Source organism: Dama dama, chromosome 7 (assembly GCF_033118175.1).
Source record: "Dama dama isolate Ldn47 chromosome 7, ASM3311817v1, whole genome shotgun sequence".
Taxonomy (NCBI): domain Eukaryota; kingdom Metazoa; phylum Chordata; class Mammalia; order Artiodactyla; family Cervidae; genus Dama; species Dama dama.
The window spans coordinates 7,439,954-7,452,479 of record NC_083687.1 but is presented as its reverse complement, the minus strand read 5'-3'; the positions used below and the strand labels follow the sequence as shown (position 1 = coordinate 7,452,479).

The 12,526-nt window shown below is 37.4% G+C and overlaps 1 protein-coding gene across 1 annotated transcript in view; it reads right to left on the bottom strand.

The window, feature by feature from the left end:
- BMP5 (bone morphogenetic protein 5) overlaps positions 1-12,526 on the bottom strand; it is a 142,390-nt gene that overhangs the window by 12,134 nt on the left and 117,730 nt on the right. The window contains exon 4 of the mRNA XM_061146358.1: positions 11,675-11,869. Within this exon, the coding sequence (XP_061002341.1) occupies positions 11,675-11,869 (195 nt within the window). The remainder of the gene's footprint in view (positions 1-11,674; positions 11,870-12,526) is intronic.

Sequence of the window (12,526 nt, the reverse complement as noted above, 5' to 3'; positions counted from 1 at the left end):
GTGCTGTTTTGCACACAGGTCTGCTTTCTCTCACCTTAGCTCCTTTCCTCTCAACAACCCCACCCTTCCCCGCAATGCCCTTCCCCTGAATATCTACTTAGCTAACGCTCGCTCAGAGCTTCCTCAACTCTTAAGCATCATCTTGTCAACAGAGCCTTCACTGACTCCCCTGTGTCATATTCTAACCCCTACTCTCATATTTCTCTCCCCTCCTGCTCTGATTTTTTTTTTCCATTTTGCTTACTACCCCTTAATATGTTACACCACTTACTCGTTCACCATGTACACTCTTTCTTGTCTTTTTCTTCCTTCTAGAGTGTCAGCTCTCTAGGAGTAAATATCTTGCCTGGTCCCATTTGGTTCTCTGATACCCCAAATGTCAGAAACAGGGCCTGGCACACAGTAGATACTAAATAAATAATTAGGAACTGAAGAATGGATGCCTCAGAATGTTCCAGAAATGGCTTGAAGCAAAGGAAATACACGCTTTCCGTAACTTATTTTGGAATACAATCTGAAAAATTCATAACCTTTGATAATTGTTGAAAAAAATTAAGAATCCCACTTGCATCTGGAATAAAGTAAAATACAAAAGAAAACCAGAGCATTACAGAAAATGTCTATTCATGCTTTATAACGGAACACATTTTAATTATTTCCAACACAAAAAAGTGAAAGAGGAAAAAATTTAGGGTGATGGGAACTGCAAAATAATTTATTTTTAAGGAAGACAGCTAATGTTTTCTTCTAGGAATAAACACTTTCACTCTGACAGTGTCTCTGGCAAACCAACATAGACGTTTGCTATAAAGAGCAGCCTGTCTTACCGTGTCACCTGCCAGCTTCGTTAACCTCAACCGCTAATGAAAATGAAGTCACATCAAAGATCTAAAAGACCTGTCTTAACAGATCCTGTCATCTGCCTCTCATAGTGACATCAGCTAATTATTTAATTAACGCGAGTCTAGAAAAGAAGGTAATGATTAAATCTGAGTGCAGAAATCCTTTTACTTCTAGACCAGTGTTACTCCTGTGTGTGACGACCTTCATTAAAACATATGTAAAACAGAGAGCCAGTAGGAATTTGCTGTGACTCGGGGGGAGTTCAAACCTGTGCTGTGTGACATCCTAGGGGAGTGGGATGGAGCCGGGCGGGAACAAGGTTCATGAGGGAGTGGACATATGTATACCTCTGGCTGATTCATGTTGATGTATGCAGAAACCAATACAAGATTGTAAAGCAATTACCCTTCAATTAAAAATAAATTTAAAAACTTTCCTATCATAAACACACATCGGTCAAAGAAAATATAGAAAACTCAAGCAAGGACACTCTGACACTTTGTTCATGCTTGCATGCAATCACTCACATGGTAACTACACCTAGGAAGCACCTATATGCCAACACTGAGCACAAGAGAATGAATGCGAGTTCTGTCCTTAAGATGCTCGCTGTTTCATTAACAACAAGCTAAAAGATCTGAAAAAATAAATATACAGATAATGACAGAAAGCGGAGGAAAGAGAATTGATTTGAGATTCAGCACCCTTCTTCTTTGGGTAAACTTTTAATGGAAATAGCAAAAAAAAAGTTAACTGTGTCCAAGCAATGAAGCAGCATAAAGTAACAATAAGTACAATACCATGAAATGGGTAAGTCTGAACACTGTATCATTTTTAGGGAAGAGGAATAACTCAAGTCTGGTATTAGTTTGACTGCATAAACTTTTTGATATTTAAAAAAATTTTTAAAAGTGTCAACTATGCATTAGAGCAAGGGAGAGCAATTTATTTTTTCTCAAAAAGGACAGATAATATATTTCAGGCTATGGGGTTTCCTTCACAGTGATTCAGCTTTGCCCCAGTAGCATGAAATCAGGATTTAGTATGTATTGATAAATGGATGGATGTGACTGTATTTCAAACAAACTTTGCTTGTGGATCTTAAAATTTGAATTTCACATGATTTCTGCATGAAACAAAATATTATTTATTTTAATTCTTTTTCACATATCTAAAAATGTAAAAACCATTGTTAGCAATTGGGTTGTACAAAAACAGGCAATGGCTTATGTTGCCAAACCCTGCATCAGACAATCATGAGAATATTTATTCATCCATCCCTGCCTTAATAGAAAAACATTGAATGTGAATAAAGACCTTATATCCAATAACACATTCAAGTATATGTGAAAAACCATAACTATGTCTATGACCATTTGAATTCCATGTTTATAAAAAAAGAAAGTAAAACTTAAAAGTCAAAATAGATCTGTTCCATCTATACAGCTTTTCATGCAGGCTAAGTGATGTATATATTGCAACATCACATAAAGGTAACGAGCAATGAAATTTATAACAGAATCTGGTTCCAAGAGTCTGATTTCATAGAGTGTTAGGACCATATGCTTAGTTGGTCAGAAATAAAAATTAATGGATACCGAGTAAATGTTGTACCCAAACCAGCAAAGTCTGTAGTTAGCTTTACTAAATGGTTGGCAGAAAAACCTCTGAGAGGAAAGGCAAAGAAATCAGATTTATATTTTTAAAAAACATTGATCAGCAACCCTTCAAATATGAAAACGAGCTGGACATGATGCTGCTCTTGACAAACCTGCCTAGAATTCAAGAGTATCACCAGAAACCACTACACATTCTGAAGTCACAGCCAACACTAGAAAAGCATTCCTCAATCACAAGGCAGGTATCACAGACACAGGATTTCTGTTTTGCCTGTTAATGGCAATAATATTGGGAAACCAGTAATAATATTGGCAATAATATTGGGAAACCAAAATATTGACTATTGTTAAATACTTTTTGCCAATTTGTTTATGATCAATTTCTGGAAAAAATATCCACATTTATGTTTTAGAAGCTATTTGATTATTTATTCTTTCAGTTTTATTGAGAAGTAATTGACATACAGCACTGTACAACTTTAAGATATACTGCATAATGGTTTGATTTTACATCCATCATGAAATGATCACCACAGTAAGTTTAGTGAACATCCATGATTCATCAAGGACTTTCAGCTGAACAAGCTGGATTTAGAAAAGGCAGAGGAACCAGAGACCAAACTGCCAAACATCCCCTGGATCATAGAAAAAGCAATGGAATTAAAAAAAAAAAAATCAGCTTCATTGACTACGCTAAAGCCTTCGACTATGTGGATCACAACAAACTGTGGAAAATTCTTAAAAGGATCAGAAAGTAGACCAGCTGACCTGCCTCTTGAGAAACCTGTATGCAGGTCAGGAAGCAACAGCTAGAACAGACATGAAACAACAGACTGGTTCCAAATAGGAAAAGGAGTACGTCAAGGCTTTATATTGTCACCCTGCTTATTTAACTTATATGCAGAGTACATCATGAGAAACGCTGGGCTGGAAGAAGCACAAGCTGGAATCAAGATTGCTGGGAGAAATATCAATAACCTCAGACACGCAGAGGACACCACCCTTATGGCAGAAAGTGAAGAGGAACTAAAGAGCCTCTTGATGAAAGTGAAAGAGGAAAGTGGAAAAGCTGGCTTAAAGCTCAACATTCAAAAAACCAAGATCATGGTATCTGGTCCCATCACTTCATGGCAAATAGATGGGGAAAAAGTGGAAACAGTGACAGATTTTATTTTCTTGGCTCCAAAATCACTGCAGACAGTGACTGCAGCCACGAAATTAAAAGACGCTTGTTCCTTGGAAGAAAGGCCATGACAAACCTAGACAGCATATTAATAATCAGAGACATTACTTTGCCAACAAAAGTTCATATAGTCAAAGCTGTCATGTATGGATGTGAGAATTGGACCACAAAGGAGGCTGAGCATCAAAAAATTGATGCTTTCAAACTGTGCTGGAGAAGACTCTTGAGAGTCCCTTAGAGAGCAAGGAGATCCAACCAGTCAGTCCTAAACGAAATCAACCCTAAATATTCACTAGAAGGACTGATGCTGGAGATCAAGTCCAATACTCTGGCCACCTGATGCGAAGACCTAACTCGTTGGAAAAGACCCTGATGCTGGGAAAGATTGAAGGTGCGAGGAGAAAGGGACAACAGAGGATGAGATTGTTGGATGGCATCACCGAATCAATGCACATGAGTTTGAGCAAATTCCAGGAGACAGTGAAGGACAGGGAAGACTGGTGTGGTGCAGTTCATGGCATCACAGAGTCGGGCACGACTTAGCTACTGGACAATGATGTCAGATATACACAAAATTAAAGAAATAAAAGATATTCTTTTTTTTTCTGATGAGAACTCTTAGGATTTACTCTTCTAACAACATTCATATATAACATACAACAGTGTTAAATATATTTATCATGTTGCATATTACATCCTTAGTATTTATATGATAACTATTTGACTGCCTTCTTCCAGTCCCCCCTTCTCATTTCAATAATACAAATTTAATCTTTGTCTTAGTTTGATTTGTTAAAATTCATTTTGTGTTAGAAAAAAAGTGAAATGAGTGGTTAATAAAACTTCTGAGATCTACATAGGGCCTCAATGGTTTGTCCACTAGTCCCCAAAGAAACTACCAGATAAATGAAGACACGCTAGCTAAGCTGTGAAGAGCACAAAGGAAAATCAAAAAACTCCACAAACTGGTACAGGATTCTTTTCCCTTTAAGCGCCAGTGTTAGTGTCTTTGAGGAATAAAATATAGTTAAATCTGTAAAAGAGAAGGAAAAAAAGTCCAAAATAGAATTCAAAATTTAAACAATCAACAGCTTAAACAAGCCAAATAGAACGAGATGCTGTGTCTCAAAACAAAGGAGGAGACGTCAGCATCTCTTGCTTAATACTCCGAGGGAGGTCACAGACATCAGCCTCCACACTGCAGGATGTTCATTAATTAACAGAAAATGAAAATGTAAGATGAATGGAGGCATGAAGTGGCTATAAAATAGCAGGTGCAGTGCTACTGTAGACTATTCAATAATGTAAATTTTGACATGGCCTTTGGGGTAGAGAAAATCATGATAAATCCCAAACAAATAACACCACTCCCAAAGATGAGGGATTTCAAATGCTACTGCTACCCTAGTTTAATCCCCAAGTCCCACATCCAATGAACTCCTCACCGAACTGGGATATAACCCAGTAGGAATTACAGTTATTTATTTGTGTAGGGATTTGCGTACGAATGTGTGACACAGAACAGACACCACAACATAATAATTGTCTGGTGTGTTTGCTTGACTCTGCTCAACAATGTGTCTCTGTGGATGATGCAGAGGACGTGCTCACCTTAGAGCTTGTTGACATAAAAACCCATCCACAAACCTGTCTCCAAATGCCTGCAAGATGTCTGTGCATGAAAGTTTCTCAAATGCCTCCAACTCACTATTTTGGCTTCTGACCTCACACTCTTTCCGTTCGTTCTACTTGGTTAACAGGATCTAGTGGTTCAAGCCAGAATATTTAATAAATACAGTTCTTGATTTTCTTTTGTTCTCACTCCTACCCTACATTAAATCCATCTACACTTCCAATTAAGCGACCAACCTCTAGCCTAGTTAACCTATCAGAAGTCCTTTGCACCCTTGATTACCTCACACTCCCCCAACATCCTTTTTGGGAACTTGGTCCTAGGATAACCTGTCATCCCTAACTCCTCTTTGCTCTCTGACCCTAAGTCTTTTGCCTTGTTGTTGGAATTGCTTTTTCTCTTTTGCCTTTACTCAAAGTACTGATGTTCCCAGTAGAGGATCCATCCTTAATGTTTCTCTCTTACTCCAGTTTCTATAGCAGCTTCAAGTCTTGTGCTTCATCTAACCATTGGGGCTCAAGGCTGCATTCTACATATTCCACTTCCACGCCCATCTCTGGAGTCCTGCTGACTCCATTCCACATATTTTGGTTCCCACTTCCCCTGTCTCCAATCTATAATCTTCATTGCTTGGAGTGTTAGACTAGATTCCTAATCATATTTTGGCATCCAGTTTCTCCCCTTGGCATCCCATCCTTCTTTCTGATGCCAAATTGAACTTTTTAAAATGCGTATCTGATGGTGACACTCCTTTTTCCAAATGCCTGCATGGAAACACCACAGTTACTGACCATTATGACTTGGTCCCTGCATGATTTTCTAGCTGATATCACACTGCTCTCATACAAGAATACTAGTACAACGTGGCCATCAGACACTGCTGTGTGGTTCTGTAACTGCATGTAAGATCTGACATGGCTTCACCTCCATTTCTGAAAAATGTCTGTTTTTTCTCATTGGAGTCATGCTCTATCCTTACTGCTCCCACACTTCCTTGTACCTACTCTAGCAGAATTGATCACCTGATAATTACTAGCATGCACGTCTTTGCCACTGTCTAACAGAAGGCCTTTTCAGAAGCAAGATTCGGATGCTACCCATCTTCCATGATCAGATAGTTAATGCTGTGTCACGCTGTGGTGCTTATTTAACAATGAATAAATATTTTACAATAAACCACACCCAGACATATCATCTCTAGAATTCTCTCTAGATAGAAACTTGACAATAAGTGATCAGGGGAATGGGTACTGATGCAAAAGTCTGAACTCTTTAGGCACCAGTTTGGAGAAATCGAACCCTAATTTGGTAATAATGATAATGTTTAACCCTGAATGAGTATACACAGTGTTCTCCATCCTTTATACCCATTAACTCGTTTAATCCTTGCAACTCAAGTAATTTTACTCTATGAGGCAGGTATTATTAATGTTCCCACTTTCCAGATGAAGAAATAGAGAGATGTGACATGCCCTGTCCAAGATTACACAGCTACTAAGAGGTGGACCCAGAGTTACATGACAGAAGAAAAGATAAAGGTACAGATGAATGGGGCTTTCCAGGTGGCTCAGTGATAAAGAATCTGCCCATCAAGCAGGAGACACGGGTTCTATCCCTGGGTCAGGAAGATCCCCCAGAGAAGGAAATGGCAACCCACTCCAATATTCTTGCCTGGGAAATCCCATGGACAGAGGAGCCTGGAGGGCTACAATTTCATAGTGTTGCAAAGTCAGACACAACTGAGCTCGTGCATGCATACACACACACACACACACACACACACACACACACACACACAGATGAATAGATAAATAAAAAGATGGATCGAACTAGATCTATGTAACAAAATAACTATCATTTGAGAAGGGATTTTCAAAATTTTGCATATTCAGAGCACAGATAACAGGTTTTGGTGTTAATTACTATAAAAACCATGTGGATTAAAACCATTCTCACAGGTGCAGCCTTGCAGGATTTTTACTGCAGCATTGATTTTGAAAGCCCCAATTTAAAAACAGCCAAAATGTCTTTTTAAGAGCGATATGACTAAATAAATTCTGACAAAAGCAGTATTGAATATATTGTAGCAGTATAAAAAATGAAGTCACTAATTTGAAAGATGACTGAAATATGTTGTTTAAAAAATCCATAAGACCAACTATATGATACCAAGAGTGAACATTAGGTAAACCATAGACTGTAGTTGATTGTGATGTGTCCATGTAGGTTCATCTTCGGTAAGACACGCACCACCATGGTGAGTGATGTTGATAGCGAAGGAGGCTATGCATTTGTGGGGTAAGGAGTACATGGGAAATCTATGTATCTTCAGTCTTTCAATCTTGTGGACCTAAAACTGCTCTTAAAAAGGTTCATAAAAATAGAAACCCTCCTGGACTGTTGGGGAGAATGTAAATTGGTGCCAACTATGGAGAACAGTCTGAAAGTTTCTTAAAAAACTAAAAATAGAACTACCATATGATCCAGCAATCCCACTTCTGAGCATACATCTGGAGAAAACTATAATTTGAAAAGGCACATGCACCCCAGTGTTCATAGCAGTGCTGTTCACAAAGTCGAGACATGAAAACAATTTAAATGTCCAACAAGAGACGAATGGATAAAAAAGATGTAGTGAACATGTATTGATACAATGGATACAATATTATCCACTGATAATGGATATTATCAATGTAATATTGATAATTGTATTGATTACAATGATTTCATAATCAATGATTGTAATCAATGATTACAATTGATTACAATTGATTACATTGATATTATCAATGTAATATTAGATAATTGATATTGATTATCAATGTAATATTGATAATCAAAGTAATATTGATACAATATTACTCAGCCATAAAATAGAATGAAATAATGCCATTTGCAGGAACATGAATGGACCTGCAGATTATCATACTAAGTGAAATAAGTAAGACAGAGAAAGAGAAATATTATGTGATACACTCATATGTGGAATCCTAAAAAAAAACAGATACAAATTAACTTATGTACAAAACAAAGACAGACTTAGATATAGAAAACAAACTTAAAGCTACCAAAGGGGGTTGGAAGAGGAGAAGGAAATTAGGAGTTTGGCATCAGCAGGTATACACTACTGTATATAAGATGGATAAACAACAAGGACCTACTGTACCACACAGGGAGCAACATCCAGGATCTTATAATGACCTCTAAGAGAAAAGAATCTGAAAAAGAATATATCTCTGTATAACACATAATAAAATTATATCCTCCAAAAGTGATGCACATATAGGAGGAAAAACCTTGGAAGTACTTGTATTCTGTTAATAACAGTGTATCAGCATAATTTATCTTAAAAGAAATGATTGAAGGAGAATTTTAGCTTTATTTGTGATTATTTTTTAAAAATAAAATTATGTATTAATCATATAACAATGCACTCTAAATAAATAATTCCAACAGATTGTTCTTTCTGGTTTTGATTAAAATGGTTGTCCAAGAGGGATGACTTTTCATTGTATCCATTAGGCAAGATATAGCACCTGTCAGAGTTGGGAGTTGCAGGCAAGGCAGGGCACCAAGCTTGCAATAAGCACCTTTTCAAGCAGTTCTGCAGTAAACAAGAACTAGCTCTGTGCCTTGTAAATACTTTAAATTTTGAATGCTATAGTCCTTAAAATAGCATCTTGCTCCTGGTAGGTTCTTTAAAATCTTATCAATTTAGTGCCTCTCCAACCCAAAGGGTGGTTACCTTAATATTTAGCTATTGCCTACATTTCCTTTCCCCTAAACCCAAGTTCAAAGGCAAATCAATGGTGCCTGCTCATTGTGAAATAAGTAACATCTCTCACAAAGTGTCTGCTCAAAGTTCTTGCTAAAAACCTAAACAGCAGCAAAAACAGAGGGTTTCTGCTGAAAATCCAGGGGCAGTGGTTCTATATATACATAGCTGAAAAAGGAAGCGAGTTCTCCCATACAGTGACCATGTTAATTTCCTGAATGTGTGTTTGTGAAGTTGCTGTTTTGTGTTGGACACTGTTCTAGGTTCTCCCACAGGAGCACAGAACAATAAAAGGGCACTGAGAAGTCAGAAGACAGGACTCTGAAAGAAGAAAGGGATGAGGTAAAGACAGCAAGAATGACTTGGGTTCTGCACTGTTGGAGATTTTTAACATTTGAGAATACGCTTTGCAAAAAAAAAAAAATGCAACCAAGTAAACTTCTAATACAACTCTCCCTTCTCCCTACTGACCTTAGTTATGGCGTCTTCACACAGTGTTTTAATGTAAAAGCCAGGTAGTATTACAGCATTTTCTATTTATATTTGGATAATTTTGAAATTTCACTAGCATTTCAAGTCTCCTAAGTATCAGATTTTATGTTTATATTAAACCCCTGTCTTTGGGGCCAAATCCTATGAGACTTTTTCCTGCCTGTTTGATTACTACCTATTGAAAGGTTAAGTCTCATACACACAAACCAACTACTTTCTTTCTTCTTATTATCAAAATATGAACATGTTCCAAAACCACCTACTACATATTTCACAGAAATGGGTGCCAATGACACACTTTTTAAAAAGAAAATATTGGTCTGTATTAGAATAATTTTGTACTCTAAATGGTGTTAGGAAACTGGTGAAAAGTTATGTGATTTCTGCTTCATGTATTTTATTCATATCTAGTTATAGAAGCACATTTGTTACTTGTGGTCAGGAAGGGAAGATAAATAGAGTTCACCAATAGGGAGAAAGATGATTTCAGTTGCTGGAACACCTCTGCCAGAGTCATTACCAGCTCTAATAATACACAGGTGACTTTTCCCTTTGACATTTTCTCAAAAATTATTTACTATACTATTCAAGATTTAACAAATCTTTTTCTTAATGCAATCTGCTACATTAAATTAAAAACATTTCAACCCATTTCAGAACCATTCTATATGAAAAGAAAAATATACAACTTTGACAGGCTAGTATTTACAAGGAAGAAAAGTTCTTAGAAAGTTATTTTTCTCCATCTTTCATATTAAGCAATTAAAAATTTTGCCAAACTAAATATCTTGTGAATATCTTTATAAAATAGCCTTGTAATAAGGCACTAATATCACATTTACTTTCAACTGAAAAAGTGAAGCTTATTTGATGGAAAATTATTTTAAAGCATGGATTTCTGTGTAGAATGTAATTTACAATAATGCAATTTCACAGAACTCTTCCCTCTGCTTCTGTTGTTAGATATACAAAATAGACTTCTTTCTAACACACTTCTCCTGTGCCTTCACTCTAGGAGGGTTCCAGTGAATTCCACTTAGTATTTTTGCTAAGAGTACCAGGATAAAAAAAATTTCTGTATATTTTTGTTTCATTTATAATCATTAATGGCAAACACTGTGTGGATGTGTCTTTTTGGAAGAGCAAAACATTCGCATTTGCTGAAATACCGATGCAGAGGTCATATCTGTTTTGTTCACCAGTTCATTCATGGTGCCTCACAAGTACACTGCGTATGGTGGCCACCAACAGAGAAGAATACACATTTTACAATGAACAAACACTTCGTCCTAACTAGGGCTGTTCTAGGGCGAGCTTTCTCCTTCAAATAGGGTTATTTTTCATAGATAAGACAATTCCTAGGAATAAAATAGCCATCATTTTCATCTAAGAACAGCTTATAAAAATTTGTTTGCAACTAAAACTAAACAAGGTACTTATTGGTACAAAGTATAGGAATAAACTGCTTCAGATTTTCTCAGTTAGATGAGTTCAGATCAAGTGTATTTTTTATCTCTCTATCAATTAATAGATTAAATTGCAAACATAGTGGGATCAACTGTGCATTTACAACATTTTGTTTGATTTCATATGAGCATGTATATGTATACACACACTCAAAGCAAATTATCTACATAACATCCCTCTAAATAATTAATGGAAATATAAATATTATCTCAATTTCCATACAATCTACCCTGCTTCTTTTGTCCAAAAAAATTAAGCTCATGATTCACACATACTGTTTTAAGTACCAAAGTAATGCTTTTATTTTTAATTTACTTGTTACCCATCCATAAGTGAGATTCCTGGGAACGGTCAGCCCACAAGTTGTGGAGTTCAATTTGGACTAGCTTTTGTTGATGTAGCCATTTAATAATTTTATTATTGCCAGCTTGATTTGAATTTGAATTGCATCTTTCAGCAGATTGAGGTAAGTCCCACTTACTTTAAAATGAATTACTGAATGATTCGTTGATGAAACATTTGGGGGATGTGAGAAACACGGCCGGATGATTTAATAGACCAAATGAGGGTACACCAGAGGGTAAATTTACTGTGGCTACTTGATTTGCAACATACGACCCCGTGACCTTCTGTGCAGAGCTGCAGCTCTGGTTTTATCTCACCTCCAACACTGGACACTCTGGAGGAGTCCTGAGGAGAGCTGGATTTATTGCGGTTTTGATTTTTTCGCTTGTTGGCTGCTCTCACAGACCGGAGAAGCACCTCGCTCGCCTTGAAGAAGGCCACCATGAATGGCTGTTTTGACTGAGGCCCATGTCGTCCCACGAGGCCGGCCGACTTCACGTTGATGCTGTGACCTGGAGCAAGGAAGGGGCACTGGGTTTATCAAGAAGAGATGAGGTCACCTGCTGAGGGGTGAGCTCAGAGGGTCTGTGGGAAGAGGTAAAGGTTTGAAGACACTACCAGAACCTTTAATCTGCTGACCAAAGAATCTCATAAATGTGGAAAATGTACTGTCACAGATGGTTATCCATTCTTGGTTTTCCATTTCGTATCACTCTTTAGCCACACAACACCCCCAGGCCTTCACTGATGGGCTTTTTCTCAGACCTGAAAGTTGGGAACGTTCTAAATGGCTTCACCACCATCAGCCTGGAAATGGCCGTGTTAACCAGTGATTTCAGAAATATTAGCTACAGGCACTTTTGCACTAAATGCCTTGTAATTTTCCTTCGTGTGATTAAAGCTGAATGGCTGGCTGGGGGTTTCTACTTTCCCCTGCTTCTTTGGAGACTTTCCAGGGTTGATAAACCCCTCCTCACTTCGGGCCTAGGCCCAGCAAACTTTACAAAGCTATGATCCACTTAAAGCACTTCAAAGATCCTTCCAGAAGCCCCCGCTGGGCATGGAGCTTTACTCTAAGCAACAGGTCTTTCTCCATGTAAAGGATTTTGAAGCAAACATGAAAATTTCAAAATTTTCTCTGCGCTTGGACACACTTGAATGATGTTTAT